General features: G+C 46.2%; 1 protein-coding gene across 2 annotated transcripts in view; it reads left to right on the top strand.

The window, feature by feature from the left end:
- The first annotated feature begins 2,291 nt into the window (after positions 1–2,291).
- The window catches only part of WDR59 (WD repeat domain 59), a 99,578-nt gene continuing 77,618 nt past the window's right edge, over positions 2,292–24,251 (top strand). For both annotated transcript variants that reach the window (XM_066243467.1, XM_066243466.1), the window contains exons 1-3: positions 2,292–2,452; positions 20,241–20,290; positions 22,049–22,184. In XM_066243467.1, the coding sequence (XP_066099564.1) occupies positions 2,399–2,452; positions 20,241–20,290; positions 22,049–22,184 (240 nt within the window). In that variant the 5' untranslated portion in view covers positions 2,292–2,398. The remainder of the gene's footprint in view (positions 2,453–20,240; positions 20,291–22,048; positions 22,185–24,251) is intronic.

The raw sequence follows: 24,251 nt of genomic DNA, 5'->3' as shown, positions 1-24,251 counted from the left end.
TTGGTTGCAAGCATGGCCCTAGATGGGCAGAACATCACTGGCTAGTGGGCTTGCCAGGTGGATCCCAGCCGGGGCTCATGCTGTCTCTCTGCCTCCCCGCCTCTCACTGAATTGAAAAAGAAAAAAAAGAGATGTAATGTTGAAGTACTTTTTTTGATAGTATACTTTATCAAAATCCTAATATTATGCTGAAAAGCTTAAATATCACTTTCTTCAGGATGCTATGTCAGATCTCTTATTTAGTCTGTTCTCTCCTGTCACATTGCTTGCTAGTCTTTTATAAAACCAAATTCATCCGCCAAGCATATACCTGTTGTACAGTGACCAGTTATCCCAGTTTGTCTGGACTGAAGGGTTTCCTGGGAGGAGTTGGTCACCCTGTTAAGTCTGTCTTCCCCATTACATCCAACATTCCAGGAGGGAGGGGATAACTTTTTATCTTTATTTATGTATGAACTTGCATATAAAAATAGTGATAATATTAACAGCAACAATACTAGCTCACACTTGAGTATTGCCTACATTCCAGGCCTTGTGCTTAACTCAGTACAAGACCAAATAAATTAAATCAGTCATTCCTCTTTCTATAAAAAAATTGAAGCTATACCAATTAAGCCAGGATTTGAGAAGGTAAGATAAGAGATGAGAACATAAAAAAAAAGGATGAGAACCTAATCATCACTCACCATACTATCACAGCCGTTCTCAAAGTTAACATATATATTACTTAATTTGTTGATTGATTTTAGAGAGACAGAGAGAGGAAGGGAGAGAGAGACAGGTGGATAGAGAGCAAGAAAGAGGAAACATCTATTTGGTGCTCCACTTATTTATGCATTCATTGGTTGATTCTTGTACATGCCCTGACCAGGGATTAAAACTGCAACCTTGGTTCATTGGGACGATGCTCTAACCAACTGAGCTATCTAGCTAGAGTTAAAGTAGCCAATTTCTTCAATGTCTGGCTTAATAGAAAAAGAGCTGTCCCCATAGCCAAGGTTGCTGGTTCGATTCCAGGTTAAAGCACATAAAAGACTCAACCAATTAATGCATAAATAAGTGGAACAACAAATGCATATTTTTTTTCTCTCTCTTTTCCTCTTTCTCTAAAATCAATCAATCAATCAGTCAATAAAATTTAAAAAAATTTAGAAAGTTAAAAACAGCTGGAGGAGCATTTAAGATCTTGCTCCCTGGCATAAGTATGTCATCAGTTTGGCGCAAAAAATACTTTTATAAAAGCCACTGATTTCCCACATCTGCTTCTACTGTTCAATCTGTTACAGTATATATATATATATATTTTTTTTTTTGGGGGGGGTATTTTTCTGAAGCTAGAAACAGGGAGAGACAGTCAGACATACTACCGCATGCGCCCGACCGGGATCCACCCAGCACGCCCACCAGGGGGCGACCCTCTGCCCACCAGGGGGCGATGCTCTGCCCCTCCGGGGTGTCGGTCTGTTGCGACCAGAGCCACTCTAGCGCCTGGGGCAGAGGCCAAGGAGCCATCCCCAGCGCCCGGGCCATCTTTGCTCCAATGGAGCCTCGCTGCGGGAGGGGAAGAGAGAGACAGAGAGGAAGGAGAGGGGGAAGGGTGGAGAAGCAGATGGGCGCCTCTCCTATGTGCCCTGGCCGGGAATCGAACCCGGGACTTCTGCACGCCAGGCCGACGCTCTACCACTGAGCCAACCGGCCAGGGCTGTTACAGTATATATTATATAGCCTCTGGAAAGCTCTGCCATACACTGATTAGAGAAAGAAAAAGTCAAATAACGTCTTAGTATGATGATCAAAAGTGTACTGCTTTCGGAAATTCCTTGAAAACTTGGGCGAGGGATCCCTGAACACTAAGAAGTGCTGCTGTACGGAACGGAAAGAATACATCTCGGCATTCAATGCCTTTGTGGTAGACCTCAGGAAAAGAAGTAATCTTTGGTTTGACGGATGTTGGGTTTTAGTTTGTAGACATCCTGGGTCTTGCCAGGGACACCATCGAGGAGACAGTGAGTCAACATGCCCCTCACCGCCATCAAATCTTATTCTGTGAGCTCTACCAGGGTTACCCACGCGCCATACGACCTTGGACTACAACTCCCAAAATATCTTGCGGCAGGGGGGCGTGTGTTCGCAGTGGCAAGGAGCTTGAGTGACTTAAGCCAAGTGACGGAAGTGGAGGGGGCGTGCCTGTTCGGGTAGGCGCGGTGCCGCAATTGGAAAAACCGGGAAGAGGGGGCGAAACCAGTGTGCGGTCTAGCCAATAGTTTGCAGTTAGGCGGAGGTGGGGCGTGGCGTGGAAGGACTCACTCGCGGGCTGCGTGGGGCTCAGGGACCCGAGGAACAGGGGTTTGTGAGGTGGGAACGCATGGTCCTGGGGCAGGGACGAAGGAGGTAGGAGATGGCGGCGCGGTGGAGCAGCGAGAACGTGGTGGTCGAGTTCCGCGACTCTCAGGTAAGCCGGTGCCAAATGGAGCCTTCTGGGCATGCGCCCTGTCGTGTACCCCTCCCCCACGCTGCCGGGTCCGTCTGAGGGGCAGCAAAGTAACCACCCAGGAGCCTACGCTGAGGAGATGGCAAGAGGGTGGCCTGGAGCTGTTAGACCCGAAAGTGCGAGGGCACCCTTGAGGACCGTTGTGGGCGGTTGGGGCAGGCACGGACAGGGTTTTGGGGTTACCCGCGGGAGAACAGGGAGTGGGGTTTGCCTTGGGGCGCCGAAGCTTAGAGCTGCGAGTGAGTGGTGAGGGCAGGCTTCCGAAGGCCAGCTTTTCTCTTCCAAGACCGGGGCTGCGCTTAGTGACTTTGGGCAAGTCGCAAAACTCTGAGCCTCAGCAACGGGACTTCACCCTGCCTCACAGGATTTGGGGGACGAATTGGTAAAAACTGAATGCAAAGTGCTTGCTTCAGCATCTTAAACTTTCAAGTGGCTGGTGATGCTAGAATAGTGGAAAATACCGTACACTGAGTGAATAGGAGTGTGCGCTGCACACATTGCCCGAGTTCGAATCCTGGCTCAGTCCTTATACTGCCATCACCCTTTCTGTGCATTCCTTTTTCTCACCTGTGAGAAAGTGTGAATGGTACCTACCTCATAAGGTTGGCGTGAAGAATTTTGAGGTCATATATTTAGAATGTGTAGCACAGTGACAGGCACATGGTAAGCCTCATAGGACGGTAGCACTTTCTAGGGATTTTTTTTTGGATAGAGACAGAGTCAGAGAGAGGGACAGACAGACAGGAAGGGAGATGAGAAGCATCAATTCTTCCTTGTGACACCTTAGTTATTAACTGATTGCATTCTTATATGTGCCTTGAAGAGAGGGGGGCTATAATAGAGCAAGCGACCCCTTGCTCAAGGCAGCGACCATGGTGAGCCCACGCTCAAGCCTGCCACCTCGGGTTTCAAACCTGGGTCGTGCATCCCAGTCCAACACTATCCACTGCGCCACGGCCTGGTCAGTCCGGGATTTTAACCATTTTTTTTTTTGTTTCCTGTCTTTCATATGCCAGGCTGTGCTGTCATTTATCTGCATTTTCTTTTTCTAATTCATGAAAGAATCATGCAAGATAAGTATTTGTTATCCCTTTTTTTCCAAACGGAGAATTTGATCCTGGTTTGACTAATAATGTGTCTTGACCAAGGCTTCCCATTATGTGGTGGTCTTGGGATTTGAACTCAGGCAACTGGACGTAGGACTCTTGTTGGCCTCATTACATTACCATGCGTATTGTATGACTCCATCATACAGTTGTCAGTAAATATCATACCTACCCTCCTCTTCCCCAGCACCTATGATAGTGTCTAGATGAGTCTCTTTTTATTCAACAGGTATTTCTGGAATACCTTTTGTGTTCAGGCTCTCATTCACTCATTTATTCAACATGGATTTATTGAGCTCTTTTGCTAGTGCACATTGTGTGTGGCACTGTGTCAATTGATACTCAGGTGATTTATTCTGAAGGGGAATCTGGATTGCAACAGTGGGGCGATGTGGTTTCTTCCTTCTAAAATCCCATCCCGTTTTTGCCATAAAGACAATGTGCGAGTGAGTTACCCACCAATTTGCTCTATGGTGCTCTCTGATACATAGTTCTTACGGAGAATTTGAGTAGCAGCACTCTGATTAAAGGATCTTGAAGCAGTTTGCACTGTCAGCATGGTGTCGCTGGGAGGCCTACGCTCCCAAGGGAGGTGCCAGATTCCTAGGGAAAAATAACTGTATTCCTGTTATTCTTGTTAATTGCTTTCACTGGGGACTAAGAACTAAATCATGTGTGGTACCTCTGAGCCTGCTAATTTGGAAGCTACTAATCTGTAAAACCTTTAATTCTCATAGACACCCAGGGAGTCTCACCCCTGCTTTGCTGTAGAAATGTAATTGAAGAGAGGGTGCTGCAGAGAGGATGCTGGCACATATATTAGGATGCTATGAAGTAGTATCAAATAATTAAACTGAAACAGCAGTTGTCAGAGGACAAAGTAAATTGGTAATTTAACTGCCTGTAGGAGTTTCTGTTCTTCTTAATGATTTTTCTTTTATTGACTTTTTTTAGATAGATAGAGAAACATCGATTAGTTGTTTAACTTAGTTACGCGTTTATTGGTTGATTCTTGTATGTGCCCTTACTAGGGACCAAACCTGCAACCTTGGCTTAGCAGGACACTGCTCTAACCCACTGCACAACCTGGCCAGGACCTGAGTTTTCTATTCAGTTGGAAGAGTACATCTTAGCATGAAGTATGGATTTGTGGTTGAATCTGGTGCCAATTAGGAGGGGTAGGGACCCATTTTATTAGCTATTTCATTAATGTAAAAACAAAAAGTTGAAACTCTTAATAGTGTCTTTCTGAAGAGAAAGGCCAAACAATAAACTTTCAAAACATCCTGCCTCTTTAAAAATAATTTTTAAAAATTTTTTAAATTTTTTCATTTTTACAGAGAGAGTCAGAGAGACAGATAGGGACAGACAGACAGGAAGGGAGAGAAATGAGAAGCATCAGTTCTTTGTTGTGGCATCTTAGTTGTTCATTGGTTGCTTGTTCATTGATTGCTTTCTCATATGTGCCTTGGACCGGGAAGCTTCAGCAGAGCAAGTGACCCCTTGCTCAAGCCAGCGACCTTGGGCTCAAGCCAGCGACCATGGGGTCATGTCTATGATCCCATGCTGAAGCCAGCGATCCTGCGCTCAGAGCCAGATGAGCCTGTGCTCAAGCAGGTGACCTCAGGGTTCAAACCTGGGTCCTCTGTGTCCACTACGCCACTGCCTGGTCAGGCTAAGAATCATTTTTAAAAAATTAAAGCTTTTAGGTTTTTCAGTGAAAAACCCCAACCTAAAAGATAAAACTTATTTTTTTAACAGCTTATACCAGGGGTCCCCAAACTTTTTTCACAGGGGGCCAGTTCACTGTCCCTCAGACCGTTGGAGGGCCAGACTATAAAAAAAACTATGGCCTGACCTTTGATGGCGCAGTGGATAAAGCGTCAACCTGGAAATGCTGAGGTCTCCGGTTCGAAACCCTGGGCTTGCCTGGTCAAGGCACATATGGGAGTTGATGCTTCCAGCTCCTCCCCCCTTCTCTCTCTCTGTCTCTCCCTCTCCTCTCTAAAATGAATAAATTAAAAAAAAAAAACAAAAAAAACCCCAACTATGAACAAATCCCTATGCACACTGCACTTATCTTATTTTAAAGTAAAAAAACAAAACAGGAACAAATACAATATTTAAAATAAAGAACAAGTAAATTTAAATCAACAAACTGACCAGTATTTCAATGGGAACTATGCTCCTCTCGTTGACCACCAATGAAAGAGGTGCCCCTTCTGGAAGTGCGGCAGGGGCAGGATAAATGGCCTCAGGGGGCCGCATGCGGCCCTTGGGTCGTAGTTTGGGGACCCCTGGCTTACACAAACATCATTCACCTTAAAACAATGCCTTAAGATGTTACTATCACCAGTTAATAGTGAAGAACCTTTGTGTGCTGTTTGGCAACTACTCTGAAGTTGTCTCTGGAATCAATGAGTGTTAACATTGTAGGAAAACTTAGAAATAATGTTCCAGGACAACACCATTCAGTAGAGTTTTCTGTGATGATGGAATGTGGCCATTGAACACTTTAAGTACGGCTAGTGCAACTGCGATATTGTATTAATATTTTTATTTGTATTTATTTTGATATTGTATTTTTAATTAAATTTTAATTGTCATTTAAATAACCACTTATGGCTACTGGCGGTAGCACTGGAAAGTGTAGTAGAGATCAAATAGTTTCCACTCTCAGAGGTAAGGTGGTGGAATGTGCAGTTAACAGGTGTCTAACACAACAGTAAGTATAAAAATACTACAAGATATGACTGTTGTGATGATGATAGGAACTTTGGACTCATAGAAACTCTCTGCTGAATGTCTCTACTTCAGCAGCTATGAGATAGCTCAAAACCAATATATCCAGCCTGACCTGTGGTGGCACAGTGGGTAAAAGCATCGACCTGGAACACTGAGGTTGCTGGTTCAAAACCCTGGGCTTCCCTGGTCAAGGCACATATGGAAGTTGATCCTTTCTGCTCCTCCCTCCCTTCTCTCTCTGTCTCTCTCTCTCTAAAATGAATAAATAAAATCTAAAAAAAACCAAAACACCAATATATCCAAAGTAACTGGACATGCTCTGGGACTTCTCTCCCTGCACCCAGCTTTTACCCCTTTCCAGTACATCTTCCACATAGCAGTATGATTTAAATTTTTTAAAAATGAATTTATTGGGGTGATATTGGTTAATTAAATTATATAGGTTTTAGCTGTACAATTCTATAATACATCATCTGTGTATTGTATTGTATCTTCACCACCCAATAGTGATTTTTAAAAATCCTGGTTTACTAAGGTATAATTAATGTACAACAAAATTTACCATTTATAAAAAAAAAAATTACCATTTATGTGTACAATTTGTTGAGTTTTGACAAACGTATGTAGTCTTGTAGCTACCACCACAATTAAAATACAGAAAATATTCTCTTTTTTTTGCAATAGAGAGACAGACCAACAGGACAAGAGAGAGATGAGAAGCATCAATTCTTTGTTGTGGCACCTTAGTTGTTCATTGATTGCTTTCTCATATGTGCCTTGACCGGGGGGCTCCAGCCGAGCCAGTGAACTCTTGCTCAAGCCAGCGCCCTTGGGCTCCAGCCAGCAACCTTGGGCTTCAAGCCAGCGACCTTTGGGTTCAAGCCAGTGACCATGTGGTCATGCCTGTGACCCCATGCCTAAGCTGGTGAGCCCACACTCAAGCCGGCAGCCTCAGGGCTTCAAACCTGGGTCCTTTGCGTCCCAGATCAATGCTCTATCCACTGCGTCACTACCTAGTCAGGTTGTTTTTAAATTTTTTTTAATTGTAATTGATTTCTAGTTTCATGTTAGTGTGGTCAGAGATGATGTTTAATATGATTTAAATCTTCTTGAATTTATTAAGAATATTTTGAGTCCTAATATGTGTTCTATCTTTGAGACTATTCTGTTTACACTTGAGAAAAATATATGTTCTGCTGCTTTGGGATGAAATGTCTGTAAATATAAAATCTTATCTGATCCAGTGTGTTTAAGGTTGTTTATGCCTTGTTGATATTTGTCTGGAAGATCTATCCATTGATGCCAGTGAGGTTTTAAAATCCCCTACTATGACTGTATTGTTGTTAATCTCCCTTAATGTCTACCAAGATTTTCATTGTATATTTAGGTACTCCTATGTTGGGTGTATATATGTTTATAAGGTTTATATTCTCTCTCTTTTTTTTTTTTTTTACAGAGACAGAGAGAGTCAGAGTGAGGGATAGACAGGGACGGAGAGATGAGAAGCATCAATCATTAGTTTTTTCGTTGCGCACTGCGACACCTTAGTTGTTCATTGATTGCTTTCTCATATGTGCCTTGACCGCGGGCCTTCAGCAGACCGAGTAACCCCTTGCTGGAGCCAGCGACCTTGGGTCCAAGCTGGTGAATTTTTGCTCAAACCAGATGAGCCCATGCTCAAGCTGGCGACCTCGGGGTCTCGAACCTGGGTCTTCCGCATCCCAGTCTGACGCTCTGTCCACTGCACCACTGCCTGGTCAGGCTATAAGGTTTATATTTTCTTTTTTCTTTTTTTTTTTTTTTTCATTTTTCTGAAGCTGGAAACGGAGAGACAGTCAGACAGACTCCCGCATGCGCCCTACCGGGATCCACCCGGCACGCCCACCAGGGGCGGTGCTCTGCCCCCCAGGGGGCGATGCTCTGCCCATCCTGGGCGTCGCCATATTGCGACCAGAGCCACTCTAGCGCCTGAGGCAGAGGCCACAGAGCCATGCCCAGCGCCCGGGCCATCTTTGCTCCAATGGAGCCTTGGCTGCGGGAGGGGAAGAGAGAGACAGAGAGGAAAGCGCGGCGGAAGGGTGGAGAAGCAAATGGGCGCTTCTCCTATGTGCCCTGGCCGGGAATCGAACCCGGGTCCTCCGCACGCTAGGCCGACGCTCTACCGCTGAGCCAACCGGCCAGGGCCTAGGTTTATATTTTCTTGTTGAATCGATCCTTTCAGTATTATGTAGTGACCGTCTTTGTCTTATTAGGCCTTTGTCTTGGAGTCTATTTTGTTTGATATAGTATTGCTACCTCAGCTTTTTTATTCATTTCCATTTGCATAGAATATTCTTTTCTATTCTTTCACTTTCAGTCTGTGTATATCTTTTCTGAAGTAGGTCTCTTGTAGACAGCATATAATATATATGGGTCATGTTTTCTTATCCATTCAGCTACCCTGTATTTTTTTGTTTGTTTGTTTTTTAAATTTTTATTTATTTATTTACAGAGACAGAGAGTGAGTCAGAGAGAGGGATAGACAGGGACAGACAGACAGGAACGAAGAGAGATGAGAATCATCAATCACTAGTTTTTTTTGTGTGTTTTTTTTTTTGTTTGTTTGTTTTGTATTTTTTCTGAAGCTGGAAATGGGTAGAGACAGTCAGACAGACTCCCGCATGTGCACGACCGGGATCCACCTGGCACATCCACCAGGGGTGACGCTCTGCCCACCAGGGGGCGATGCTCTGCCCCTCCGGGGTGTCACTCTGTTGCTACCAGAGCCATCCCCAGCGCCCGGGCCATCTTTGCTCCAATGGAGCCTCGGCTGCGGGAGAGGAAGAGAGAGACAGAGAGGAAGGAGAGGGGGAGGGGTGGAGAAGCAGATGGGCACTTCTCCTATGTGCCCTGGCCAGGAATCGAACCCGGGACTTCTGCACGCCAGGCCGACGCTCTACCACTGAGCCAACCGGCCAGGGTCAATCATTAGTTTTTCATTGCGCTTTGCAACACCTTAGTTGTTCATTGATTGCTTTCTCATATGTGCCTTGACTGCGTGACTTCAGCAGACCGAGTAACCCCTTGCTCAAGCCAGTGACCTTGGTTCCAAGCTAGTGGGCTTCTTGCTCAAACCAGATGAGCCCGTGCTCAAGCTGGTGACCTCGGGGCCTCGAACCTGGGTCCTCTGCATCCCAGTCCGATGCTCTATCCACTGCACCACCGCCTGGTCAGGCAGGTTATTATTATTTTTAAAAATTATTTTATTTGTTGAGTTGAGAAAGAGGAACATCGATTTATTCCACTTAACCTCAGCCACTGCATGTTGGTGCTGCGGCCAGCCCTTCCTGTTTCTTCTCGTTTCTCCCCGTTTCTCCACCCTTCTTAGTAGTCTCTATGTGACTTCTGTAAATCCTTGGTTATACTATTTCAGCTCAGCTAGCCTTCAGTTGGTTATTCAAGAAGATTGCTTTGGGCCTGACCTGTGGTGGCACAGTGGATAAAGCCATCGACCTGGAATGCTGAGGTTGCCGGTTCAAAAAACCCTGGACCTGCCTGGTCAAGGCACATATGGGAGTTGATGCTTCCTGCTCCTCCCCCCATTCTATCTCTCTCTCTCTTCTCTAAAATGAATAAATAAAAATTAAAAAAAAAAAAAAAAAAAAGATTGCTTTGGGCCCTGGCTGGTTGGCTCAGCGGTAGAGCGTTGGCCTGGCGTGCGGGAGTCCCGGGTTCGATTCCCGGCCAGGGCACATAGGAGAAGCGCCCATCTTCTTCTCCACCCCTCCCCCTCTCCTTCCTCTCTGTCTCTCTCTTCCCCTCCCACAGCGAGGCTCCATTGGAGCAAAGATGGCCCCGGCACTGAGGATGGTTCCATGGCCTCTGCCTCAGGCGCTAGAATGGCTCTGTATGCGACAGAGCGATGCCCCAGAGGGGTGGAGCATCGCCCCCTGGTGGGCATGCCGGGTGGATCCCGGTTGGGCGCATGCGGGAAACTGTCTACCTCCCCGTTTCCAGCTTCGGAAAAATGAAAAAAAAAAAAAAAAAAGAAGATTGCTTTGTAATTTAGCTCTAAATTTGGTTTGGCGCCAGGAGCAGGTGAGTGAGTGTAGCTTCTGCCTCCTCTGCAGCCATTTTGGTATCCCCCAAGTTATTTTCTTTCTAAGCTTCAGTTTTTTTATCCATAAAACAAGGTTAATAGGCCTGACCAGGTGGTGGCGCAGTGGATAAAACGTCGGACTGGGACACAGAGGACCCAGGTTTGAAACCCCAAGGTCGCCAGCTTCAGCGCAGGCTCATCTGGTTTGAGCAAGGCTCACCAGCTTGAGCCCAAGGTCACTGGCTTGAGCAAGGGGTCACTCGGTATGCTGTAGCTCCCCAGTCAAGGTACATATAAGAAAGCAATCAGTGAACAACTAAGGTGGAGTATATGGCCAGAAGCTAGGGCCACCATCACAGCAGCCACCGCCCATGCAGGTTCGCATTGGATTCAGACAGTGGGTAAAGAAACAACGGAGCCAAGAACTGGTGGGCCATTAGCTTTAATCCTAGCTTGCACCCGGCGGGCAAGTAAAAACACACACTGGGCTCCAAAACCCACTCAATTCAGTGCTCACAAAGCTACTGACTTATCCGAATTTCCTAGAATCAAAGGTTTCTAGCTCACCAGACTTATTCACCTCTGTTCCCCATCTCCTTCCTTCTCCCTACACAAACTCTGCACAAACTGACTTTTCCTTCAGCACTCCACCATCTTGGTTGCTTCTCCTGGCCTCCTCCACGTGGCCTTTCTCTGCTCTCTCATGCTAATCTCAGGAACCAAGAGAGCAAGCTCCCGTTCTGCCCCTATTTTATAGTGTAGAAATCCAAACCTTTAATCCAATATACAAAATAAGGAAGTCTCTAATACAAAATCACTTATCTGGGGCATGATGAAATTGTACCACCCCACATCAAAAAGGGTGGAAAAGGGGCCTGACCTGTGGTGGCGCAGTGGATAAAGCGTCGACCTGGAAATGCTGAGGTCGCCGGTTCGAAACCCTGGGCTTGCCTGGTCAGGCACATTTGGGAGTTGATGCTTCCAGCTCCTCCCCCCTGTCTCTCTCTCCTCTCTCTCTCTCTCTTTCCTCTCTAAAATGAATAAGTAAAAATAAATAAAAAAGCCCTGGCCGGTTGGCTCAATGGTAGCGCGTCGGCCTGGCGTGCAGAAGTCCTGGGTTCGATTCCCAGCCAGGGCACACAGGAGAAGCGCCCATCTGCTTCTCCACCCCTCCCCCTCTCCTTCCTCTCTGTCTCTCTCTTCCCCTCCCGCAGCCAGGGCTCCATTGGAGCAGGGTTGGCCCGGGCGCTGAGGATGGCTCTGTGGCCTCTGCCTCAGGCACTGGAATGGCTCTGGTTTCAGCAGAGCGAAACCCCAGGTGGGCAGAGCATTGCCCCCTGGTGGGCATGCCAGGTGGATCCCAGTCGGGTGCATGCGGGAGTCTGTCTAACTGCCTCCCTGTTTCCAACTTCAGAAAAGTACAAAAAATAAAAATTAAAAAAAAGAAAAAAAGAAAGCTATTAAAAAAAATAAATAAAAAATAAAAAATAAAAAAAAGAAAAAGGGTGGGAAAGGCTTAATCCCAAAACCAACCCCCAGGCTACAAGGATTCTGCCTGCCCACAGCCCACAGAGACACATATTAATATCACCTGGGCAACGGCCTTCACGTGGGCAGCGCCATCTTTAACAAAGTGAGCATAATACATTTTATCTGCCCAACATGGAGCAACTAAGAATTAATGCTTCTCATTTCTCTTGCTTCTTGTCTGTCTCTACCTATCTGTCCCTCTCTGTCTCTGTCACACACAAAAAAAGAAAAACAAAAAAACCCCCCTAAAACAAAGTTAATAATATGTATTTGTGTCCAGGGGTCCTCAGACCACTCCCAGTTTCACTGGAAGGATACCCAATTATATTTGCAGTTAAGATTTATTTTCATTGAAGGGTTATAAAGCAAAATCAAAGGGAAAAAGTGAAGTCTGGAAGAAACCAGGCTCAAGCTATCAAGAGTCCTCTCACTGTGAAGTCACTCAGGATATGTTTAGTTCCTCCAGCACTGAATTATAACAACACATGGGGAATGTTGTCTACCAGGGAAGTTTATTTGAGACTCATTGCCCAAGGTTTTCTTTTGTGGCTGGTCACATGGGCACCCTCTGGTTAGCATGTACCAAAACTCCAGATTCCCAGAGGGACAGTGTTGGGCAGATAAAATATAATATATATTATGCTCACTTTGTTAAAGATGGCGCTGCCCACATGGAAGCCCGTTGCCCAGGTGATATTAATGTGTGTTGGGGCTGGCTGTGGGCAGGCAGGATCCTTTGTAGCCTGGGGCTTGGTTTTAGGACTAAGCCTTTCCCACCTTTTTGATGTAGGGTGGTACACTCATGAGGAATCCCATCATGCCTCAGATAAGTGCCTTTTTTTTTTTTTTTTTTTTTTTTAATTTCTGAAGCTAGAAACGGGGAGAGACAGTCAGACAGACTCCCGCATGTGCCCGACCGGGATCCACCCGGCACGCCCACCACGGGCGACGCTCTGCCCACCAGGGGGCGATGCTCTGCCCCTCCGGGGGTCGCTCAGCTGCGACCAGAGCCACTTTAGCGCCTGGGGCAGAGGCCAAGGAGCCATCCCCAGCGCCCGGGCCATCTTTGCTCCAATGGAGCCTCAGCTGTGGGAGGGGAAGAGAGAGACAGAGAGGAAGGAGAGGGGAAGGGGCGGAGAGGCAGATGGGCGCTTCTTCTGTGTGCCCTGGCCAGGAATCGAACCCGGGACTTCTGCACGCCAGGCCGACGCTCTACCACTGAGCCAACCGGCCAGGGCCTGACTTTTTTTTACAGAAACAGAAAGAGTCAGAGAGAGGGATAGACAGGGACAGATAGAAAGGAACAGAGAGATGAGAAGCATCAATCATTATTTTTTCGTTGCACTTTGCAACACCTTAATTGTTCATTGATTGCTTTCTAATACATGCCTTGACCATGGGCCTTCAGCAGACCGAGTAACCCCTTGCTCAAACCAGCGACCTTGGGCTCAAGCTGGTGAGCTTTTGCTCAAACTTTGCTCAAACCAGATGAGCCCTTGCTCAAGCTGGAGACCTTGGGGTCTCGAACCTGGGTCTTCCACATCCCAGTCCGATGCTCTATCCACCGGCCCACGGCCCAGTCAGGCAGATAAGTGACTTTGTATTAGAGACTTCCCTATTTGTATATTGGATTAAAGGTTTTGATTTCTACACTATAAACTGGGGCAGACTGGGAGCTTGCTCTCTCTTGGTTCCTGAGATTAGCATTAGCGGAGAGATCAGAGGGGTCATGTGGAGGAGGCCAGGAGAAGCAGCCAAGATGGTGGAGTGCTGAAAGAGAAGCCAGTTAGTGCAGAGTTTGTGTAGAGAGAAGGAGATGGAGAACAGAGGTGATTAAGTCTGGTCAGCTAGAAGCCTTTGATTCTAGGAAACTCAGATAAGTCAGTAGCTTTGTGAGCGCTGAATGAGTGGGTTTTGGAGCCCAGTGTGTGTTTTTACTTGCCTGCCAGGTGCAAGCTGGGATTAAAGATGATGGTCCACCAACTTTTTGCTCCGTTGTTTCATTACCATCTGTCCGAATCCAATGCGAACCTGCATGGGCCAGGCGGCTGTGATGGTGACCCTGGCAACTGGCCACACAGACAGCAAGTGCTCAACAAAAACCACTTTGTACATTGAGTTTAGGCACAACGAGCCACTATTACTAATTAGGGAATGATGAGAATAATTCCCAGAGACAACCTTGCAAGCAGGCCTTTCTAAGGTTAGTGGTCTCACTCCTGCTGTTAACTCTTCTCTGCACACTACCTTATAGAGTTATTGTGGGGATTAAATGAGATAATCAACACCGAGCACTTAGCCCAGTGACCAGTATACATTAAGGGCTTGATACATGTTAATTAAGATAATTATATTAGAAAGTTTACCTAAGGAAACAACAAACTTGGCCTGATAACATAGACTCATGGAGCTGAGGGGACCTTTAAAAGACATCTCTTGTGTTACGGTGAGGAACCTGAGGCTCAGAAAGGTTATGTGATTTCCCTAGTGATACTCATTTTGTGCCATTTTAGTTTGTGGGGAAGTGAGGATGTTATCATTTTAAAGGAGACTTCCTGAGAAGCACCCATTCTGCTGAGTGTGTAAACAAAATCTGGTGTAGATAACCTCTAGTAAGCATTAGACAAGGGTGATTCAAAAGCAGCCTTTGCAGCAGTGTTCATCTCTAATTTAAAGAAATTGGATGTTGTCATTTGAAATGGTCTGATCCTTATATCAGTAAGTTTCAGTTTGTGCTTTTAGTCTGTGAAATCTGATGGGTTTGCCCTCCCTTGAGCATGCCTGCATCTTCCCCCTTCCTTCTTTCTTCACCTGTGTATCTTTGTTCTCTTTCTCCTAAGCTGTAAAGGTTCCCAGGGGACTTGCAACCAGGGAAGCAGTGGGCAGTGGCAGCTTATCCTGGGCTAACCCCTGACCCTGTCTCCAAGTGCCCTCTTTTGCCTCTGTAACTTGTTTCCTGAATCTGCCCAGCACAGCATGGCTCACTTCTTCTGCCTCGTTGTGACTTTTTTCCTAAAGGGTCCAGGCAGCCTCTTCTAGGTTTGACACTCCCTCATGTTTCCAAAGGCTCAAGGGAGCTCTGCCTAGGCTCACTCCTGTTGCTCTGATCTTGCCTCTTCTCTATCTTAAGCCATTTCTTTGTTTCATTGTCCCCAGCTTTAATAAATGTATTCTCAAAGTAAAATAAAAATCTGATAATGCATACATTATAATCTTTGCTCAGACATATGACTAACTAATATTGGGGGAACTGACCTAGCTCTGATTTGCATTGATTGAATGTTTCCACTTTGCATCATTTGGAAGGATGAATAGGCGAAGTGCTTTTCTTTTTTATTTGAACACCTCTTTATAATTCAGCTGAGCTCCAAAGAAGAAAAGATAATTTCTCTCCTAGTCCCTTTAAATAAACAAACCCCAGATTTTGTTCTACAGATAGCAAAGGTTTCTATAGCGGTTTTTCTTTGCATTGAATTAGAGTAGAAAGATTGTCCTGTGAAGCTGTGTTACGAATTATTCCCAGAGAGATCACCTGTCTAACAGAACCCTTGTGTTTATATCAACATTTAACTGTAAATACTAAATGGATTTGAAATGCAATCCATCTCCAAATTCATTGTTATTTGACTACATAATAAACTGTTATACCTGTTATTTATTTATTTATTTTAGGGAGAGAAAGAGAGAGAGAGACAGGAAGGGAGAGAGATGAGAAGCGTAGTTGCATCACTTTAGTTGTTCATTGATTGCTTTTCATACGTGCTTTGACCTGGGGGCTCCAGCCAAGCCAATGACCCTTGCTCAAGCCAGCGACCTTGGGCTTCAAGCCAGAGATCTTTGGGCTCAAGCCAGTGACCCTGAGGCCATGTTGATGATCCCATGCTCAAGGTGGCAACCCCACACTCAAGCTGGTGAGTCTGCGCATAAGCCGGATGAACCCGCATCCAAGCCAGCGACCTTGGGGTTTTGAACCTGGGACCTCAGTGTCCCAGCTTGAGGCTGTATCCACTGTGCTACCATTGGTCAGGCAGGCAGAGAGACAGACTCCTGTATGCGCCCACCTGGGATCCACCTGACATGCCCATTAGGGGTCGCTGCTCTGCCCATCTGGGGTGTTGCTCTGTTACAACCGGAGCCCTTCTTGTACCTGAGGCGGAGGCCATGGAGCCATCCTCAGCGCCCGGCCCAACTTTGCTCCAATGGAGCCTTGGCTGCGGGAGGGGAAGAGAGAGACAGAGAGAAAGGAGAGGGGGAACGGTGGAGAAGTAGATGGGCGCTTCTCTTGTGTGCTGTGGCTGGGAATTGAACCTAGGACTTCCACACGCTGGGCTGACGCTCTATCACTGAGCCAACCGGCCAGGGCCAGAACTTCATTCATTTATATGATCAAATTATTTACCACTGTATAGATATACTACATTTGTTTATTCATTCATCAGTTCTTGGACATTTAGAGTCATTTCCACTTTTTGGCTATTATGAATATGATGCTGCCATGAACATTTGTGTATAAATGTTGTATTACGTGGCCCTGGCTGGTTGGCTCAGTGGTAGAGCGTTGGCCTGGCGTGCAGGAGTCCCGGGTTCGATTCCTGGCCAGGGCACACAGGAGAAGCGCCCATCTGCTTCTCCACCCTCCCTCTCTCCTTCCTTTCTGTCTCTCCTCCCCTCCCGCAGCCAAGGCTCCATTGGAGCAAAGTTGGCCCGGGCGCTGAGGATGGCTCTGTGGCCTCTGCCTCAGGCGCTAGAATGGCTCTGGTTGCAACAGGGCAAGGCCCCAGATGGGCAGAGCATCGCCCCCTGGTGGGCATGCCGGGTGGATCCCAGTCGGGCGCATGTGGGAGTCTGTCTGACTGCCTCCCCGTTTCTAACTTCAGAAAAAAAAAAATTTTTTTTTTGTATCAGGTAAGTTTTTTTATTTTTTATTTATTTATTTATTTATTTCTGAAGCTGGAAACGGGGAGAGACAGTCAGACAGACTCCTGCATGCGCCCGACTGGGATCCACCGGCACGCCCACCAGGGGCGAGGCTCTGCCCACCAGGGGGCGATGCTCTGCCCCTCTGGGGCATCGCTCTGCCACGACCAGAGCCACTCTAGCGCCTGGGGCAGAGGCCAAGGAGCCATCCCCAGCGCCCGGGCCATCTTTGCTCCAATGGAGCCTTGGCTGCGGGAGGGGAAGAGAGAGACAGAGAGGAAGGAGGGGGGTGGAGAAGCAAATGGGCGCTTCTCCTATGTGCCCTGGCCGGGAATCAAACCCGGGTCCCCCGCACTCCAGGCTGACGCTCTACCGCTGAGCCAACCGGCCAGGGCCCAGGTAAGTTTTTTGTGTGACAGAGACGGAATCAGAGATAGGGACAGACAGGAAGTGAGAGAGATGAGAAGCATCAATTCTTAATTGCAGCACCTTAGTTGTTCATTGATTGCTTTCTCATATGTGCCTTGACTGGGGGAGAGGGGCTATAGCAGACTGAGTGACCCCTTGCTCGTGCCAGTGACTTTAGGCTGAAGCTGGTGAGCCTTGCTCAAACCAGATGAACCTGTACGCAAACTGGTGCCCTCGGGGTCTCGAACCTGGGTCCTCTGCGTCCCAGTCCGACGCTCTATCCACTGTGCCACTGCCTGGTCAGGCTTGTGTAAGTTTTTAAGACCTATGTTTTCTATAATAGCTAGCATTTATTCTCTTCTGCTTAAAGGGCTGATATGATTCAGTCTCTTTGCCTCCTCCCCCCTCCACTCCGAAGAACTTTTTCATCATCCCAAACAGAAAACTCCAGTCAAATAATAATTACCCATTCCTTACTCTTTTTAGCCCTTGGCAACCTCTATTCTAGTGTGTGTGTGTGTGTGTGTGTGTGTGAATATACCTGTTCTAGGTCTCTCATATAAGTGGAATGCAGTATATGTCCTTTTGTGCCTGGTTTATTTTATTTAGCCTAATGTTTTCAAGGTTCATTCATGTCGTAGCATGTGTTCTAGTGTATGTATGTACCATTTTTTGTTTATTCATTCATCTGCTGATGGATATTTGGTTTGTTTCAGGTCTCTCTATGTTAAGGTCAACTGGGCCCTGGCCGGTTGGCTCAGTGGTAGAGCATCGGCCTGGCGTGCGGAAGTCCCGGGTTCAATTCCTCTCATAGGAGAGGCGCCCATCTGCTTCTCCACCCCTGCCCCTCTCCTTCCTCTCTGTCTCTTTCTTCCCCTCCCGCAGCCGAGGCTCCATTGGAGCAAAAGATGGCCCGGGCGCTGGGGATGGCTCCTTGGCCTCTGCCCCAGGCGCTAGAGTGGCTCTCTGGTTGCGACAGAGCGATGTGCCGGATGGGCAGAGCATTGCCCCCTGGTGGGCGTGCCGGGTGGATCCCGGTCGGGCGCATGCGGGAGTCTGTCTGACTGCCTCCCCGTTTCCAGCTTCAGAAAAATACAAAAAAAAAAAAAAAGGTCAACTGATTTGGGACTTATTACATTTATGAAATCCCTTTACAGTAGTACCTTGATTACTATTTGAAAAATGGGGAGAATGTGTGTGTATCCCAAAAGCCCAGAATCTTGGGGATACCTTAGAATTATTACTTTTTTTTGTGACAGATACAGAGAGAGACACAGTGAGAGGGACAGATAGGGACAGACACACAGGAAGGGAGAGAGATGAGAAGCATTAATTCTTTGTTGCGGTACCTTAGTTGTTCATTGATTGCTTTCTCATATGTACCTTGGGGCTACAGCAGAGCGAGTGACCTGTTGCTCAAGCCAGCGACCATGGGGTCATGTCTATGATTTCATGCTCATGCCAGTGACCCTGCCCCCGCTCAAGCCAGATGAGCCAGTAAACTCAGAGTTTCAAACCTGGGTCTTCTGCGTCCCAGTCCAACGCTCTATCCACTGTGCCACCGCCTGGTCAGGTGAAGATACCTTAGAATTCTGCCTACCACACGTCTCTTGAAAGATTGTACTACACCTGGTTGGAGGTACCATCTTTCTTTCATACCTTTAATCTATAAATTGCACAGAAGAGTTCTGAGAATGGCTTCTCATTTCACTGCCTGCCTATCCAGTTGGGCTCTTTTCTGCTCATGACTCTAGTGGGATGAAGGATGCTTATAAGCACTTTCCAGTCTTCAGTGAGAGGAGTACTCTGGCTTCTTTTCCCCAGTATTACATATGACATGATTCTTGAGGGTGTTTGAGTATAAGAAATCCATTAATAAGACCAGTGAGAATGAGGAAGAAAATTTCTGTTTATCATTTTGGATTTGTGAGTGTAGCAGCATGTGCAAAACAGATTCTCTCTTGATAGTCTCTAGAAATAACTTGGAGCATTTAATAACAAAACAATGCTTCAAATTGTTTCAGGCCCTGGCCAGTTGGCTCAGCGGTAGAGCGTCGGCCTGGCGTGCGGGGGACCCGGGTTCGATTCCCGGCCAGGGCACACAAGGAGAAGCGTCCATTTGCTTCTCCACCCCGCCCCCTCCTTCCTCTCTGTCTCTCTCTTCCCCTCCTGCAGCCAAGGATCCATTGGAGCAAAGATGGCCCGGGCGCTGGGGATGGCCCCTTGGCCTCTGCCCCAGGCGCTAGAGTGGCTCTGGTCTTGGCAGAGTGACGCCCTGGAGGGGCAGAGCATCGCCCCCTGGTGGGCAGAGCGTTGCCCCTGGTGGGCATGCCGGGTGGATCCCGGTCGGGCGCATGCGGGAGTCTGTCTGACTGTCTCTCCCCGTTTCCAGCTTCAGAAAAATACAAAAAAAAAAAAAAAAAATTGTTTCAGATAATGACCTGAGAATACAGCAGGATTTGAATGTGTTCAGATAAGAGAATTTAGGGCTGTAATTGTCATGATTAAAAACAGTCTCATGTGTTAGCCTGTATGCAGTTATTTGATCGGGTGTCGTCTCTTGGGAATTAGACATTGGATCTGGAAAAGATGATGCTTCCTTGGAATCGGGAACCCTGGGAAATGGAAACTAGTGAACTGTGCTAGAAAACTCAGATTGAATGGAAACTGGACATCCCAGTAATAAGAATATGACTGTGGATTCAGCAGGGGTGGTATTTGAATGTTACCACTGCCATTCAACTTGGAGGAGTCCATGCCCTTTGCAAAGGCATGGTGTGTGTGTGTGTGTGTGTGTGTGTGTGTCTTTTAAAGGTACAAACTATAGAAAACTAATGATGCCTGCCAGCTGAGGACTGCCTTGGCCACAGGAAGAGGAGGCCCCCGTGGTGACTGACTACCTGCCTGTCTTCTGCAGCCTGAGCTGGTTTTGCTAGCAGAACTAAATCTGTGTTCTCTCTCACAGGCAACTGCAATGTCTGTGGACTGTTTGGGGCAGCATGCGGTGCTTTCCGGGTAAGTGAGCTTGCTATTTATCTGCTGGGACTTCTGGGAACAAATAGCAAATTAAGAAGTTTCTGGGAAATTGGAAAATACTGTTATATTTAAGAGCTACTGTCACAGGGTTGAGTTCTGCTACCCTGGTGACTTCAGGGGTATTTCTAGAGATTATTTGCAGTTATTTTTGTCTCTGCTCTAACAGGTAAGCAATAAAATTCCTTTGAGATTTTAGTGACTGGTAGTTTGGTATTAAAATTGCAATTTTCTGTTTACTGCACAAGACTCTTCAGAAGGATGCCAGCTGGTGTAGTTTAACAAGTAGTTTCTAGGATTCAGGGAATCCCAGTTCTTGATTGGCAATGCCATTAATTATGAGCCCTTTGACGTTTCATTTGGCCTCCCTGGACTTGGTTTTGTTTATTTTTTTATTTTTTTACAGAGACAGCGAGAGAGTCAGAGAGAGGGATAGACAGGGACAGACAGATAGGAACGGAGAGATGAGAAGCATCAATCATTAGTTTTTTGCTGCGTTGCAACACCTTAGTTGTTCATTGATTTGCTTTCTCATATGTGCCTTGACCGAGGGCCTTGACTCAAACTGGTGAGCTTTTGCTCAAGCCGGATGAGCCCGCGCTCAAGCTGGTGACCTTGGGGTCTCAAACCTGGGTCCTTGACATCCCAGTCCGACTCTCTATCCACTGTGCCACTGCCTGGTCAGTCTGGCACTTTTAGTTTTTCATTGACTGCTTCTCATATATGCCTTGACCAGAGGGCTCTAGCTGAGCCCGTGAACCCTTGCTCAAGCCAGCAACCTTGGGCTCAAGCCAGTGACCATGGGATCATGTCTGTGATCCCACACTCATGCCGGTGACCCCACCCTCAAGCTGGTGAGCCTGCACTCAAGCTGATAAGCCTGTGCTCAAGCCAGATGAGCCTGCGTTCAAGTTAGTGACCTTGGGGTTTTAACCCGGGACCTCAGTGTTCCAGATTGATGCTCCTCAGAATTGGGAACCCTGGGAAATGGAAATGTGCCACCACTGGGTTTGGAGAGCTCTCTAGCAGTGAATCGATAGCTAATGGCTACTGAGATGTTAATTCACATACCAAAGATTTTTCATTTAAAAAAAAGAAAAGGACAATAAATGAACACAGGACAGCCCTGTGTTTAGTTTCTTTATATTGACTGGTACCTTGAACATTATTGGCACTTAATATGTTATTTTCATTATTGTTGTTGTTGTTATTTCCCCTCTTGACAGACTTCATTTAGTTCTCTTTTCAGGTAGTTGAATTGCAAGGGAATTTGAGATGTTTTACAGGATATTTGGCTAAGTGATAAGTGATGTACTGAATTTAACACAGATTTGTTTAAAGCAAAGCACTGTGCCCAGTGATTCTAGACATACAAAAATATTCGAGACATGGTCCATAAATCAAACACTTGTTTGGATGACTGTCCTCGCTGGGGGGTTGGGAAAGGCTGGGCGAGGGGCAGGGTTGGAGCTGAGTGTGGTGGGGATAGGTCAGACCTTCACAGACATGGTAGGGAAGATGATCTCTAGAGGTAGACTGTCACAGCGAAGTGGCTCCTGCTTGTCTAACAGCCACCTTGAATTATTCTTGTCACTTGCAAGCCTTTCGGAGTAAATAAATGGTCATATATATCTGGGGTTTTTTGAGCACTACTTGCAAATCGTATGTAATTCTAAATGTGCTTTTCTATCTTAATGCTAATGCTGTTATGTGGTCATCATGTCGATGTTGTTCTCCTAGTCGCCGGTTCCTGTACATCGTTAATCTAGATGCCCCTTTTGAAGGTCACCGAAAGATCTCTCGCCAGAGCAAATGGGACATTGGAGCTGTGCAGTGGAACCCTCATGACAGCTTTGCACACTACTTTGCAGCTTCAGTGAGCTTTTTTTTTTTAATTGTGTCATTTATTTTTACTTATTTATTTTAAATTTATTTTGAAATTTATTGGGTTGACATAGGTAGTTCCCCCTATTCCCCTCATATTTAAGAAATACAAGAAAAGGCCTCTCAACATGTGGTCTGGGACTCAAAGGTGTATGTCCTGTGTGGAGAAGAGAATGTGGCCCTCATTTCTCAGGCAGAAAAAGAGAAGATAGAGGCAAATTAGATTTAAAAAAAGTATATGAAAAGTTGTTACTGGCACCATAGATGTCAGACCTTATTTCTTTTTAAAATTTTATTTTATTTATTGAGTTTTAGAGAGAGAAAGAGGGGAGAGAGAGTGAGGGGCATCAGCTCATAGTTGCTTTATTTTAGTTGTGGACTGATTGCTTCTTGTACATACCTTGACCAGGTGAGCCTGGGGTTTAGAAGTGACAGATTCAGTGTTCTGGGCCTACTTGATCCACTGTGCCACCACAGGTCAGACTAGACCTTGTGTTTCTAAGGATTGAATCCAGCTCTGCAGGAGAAATGGGTAGATGCCTTCATTTCTGTGTATGAGGAGAACCTGTTTTCCTTAGCAGAGTCACTGGCCAGGGACTGAAACACGTTCTGAGGGGGACCTAGTGAGCTCATCTGTGACCCTCATTGCTTTCAGAGGAATCAGAAGATTCCATACACCCTTCCACTGAAAGGAAGGGGTTCTTTCTTGTTTTGGATTCATTAGATTGGTCAGTCCTCTGAAATTTTATGTGCCTGTTTATATGTGAATTTTGTTCAGGGAAAAGACGCATACATTTTATTAGGTTTTCCAAGGTACTCTTGGTTGAAAAAAGATTCTGGGTAGATCATCTCTGGTATAGTTCCTCTGTCAGCATTCTGTTCTCCTAGAATACTTAGAGCTCTCAACCTTCGGCTCCTTTTCCACTGGGCCAGAAGGACAGTGTTTAAAGGAACCCCTTTTACTGTCTAAGGCATGCCCGTTCACAGTGTTGCCTAGGGCGTTCTTATCAGGAATGACAGTCTGTGAGCAGGACATTTCTGAGAGGAGAAAGCAGAGCAACCCTGTCAGCTTCAGAAGGAACAAAAAGCCGCTCTTCCCCATCATTTCCAAATAGAATCTGACCATCTGACTTTAAGTAGACGTGTGTTAGGAAGAACGTTCTTTTTGTTGGCTTATACCTCAAGACCCTTTAGCCCGCAGTCTGTGATCATTTGGTCCAGGGTTCCTCAACCTTGGCACCATTGACAAGTGAGGCCAGATGACTCCTTGTGGTGGGTGCTGTCTTGTGCACTGTAGGAGATTTAGCAGCATCTCTTGTCTATACCCACTAGATTCCTGCAGCATCCCCCCCATCATGACAACCCCAAATGTCTCTAGACATTGTTAAATGTTCCCTGGGAAGCAAAATCACCCCTGTTGGGGAAACATGGGACAGGCTAACCCCTTTAGTACTCAGTTCAAGTGATTTAACACTGCATTTGTTTAAGAGTGGTGAGGAAGACAGTCCCCTGACTCCCCTTTTCTTTTCTTTCTTTTTTTTCCTTTTTATTGATTTTAGAGAGAGGAAAGGGGGCGGAGATAAATTTGTCATTCTACTTATTTATTCATTCATTGATTAATTCTTGTATATGCCCTGACCAGGGATCAAACCCACAATCTTGGCATATTGGATCAGTGTTCTAACCAACTGAGTAATATCTGGCCAGGGCTTCCTGCTTTTATCTTTAAAGACAGTCATTTTAAAGTGAAAATTCAATGTCATTACATTCACAGTGTTGTTCAACTGCCACCTCTATCTAGTTCCCAAATATCCATCACTCCAATGCACAACCCCTTACCCTTAAGCAATTTCTCCTCACTCCTCCCTCCCCACAGTCCCTGGCACTCACCAGTCTGTGTTCTGTCTTTATGGACTTTTCTCTTCTGGCTATTTCATATAAATGGGATCATATAATGTATAACCTTTTGTGACTGGCTTTTTATTTTTTTATTTTTTTAAATTTTTCTGAAGTTGGAAACGGAGAGGCAGTCAGACAGACTCCCGCATGCGCCTGACCG

Source organism: Saccopteryx bilineata, chromosome 9 (assembly GCF_036850765.1).
Source record: "Saccopteryx bilineata isolate mSacBil1 chromosome 9, mSacBil1_pri_phased_curated, whole genome shotgun sequence".
Lineage (NCBI taxonomy): Eukaryota > Metazoa > Chordata > Mammalia > Chiroptera > Emballonuridae > Saccopteryx > Saccopteryx bilineata.
Note: the sequence above shows the minus strand (reverse complement) of the source record. Positions and strands in the feature narration are given on the sequence as shown.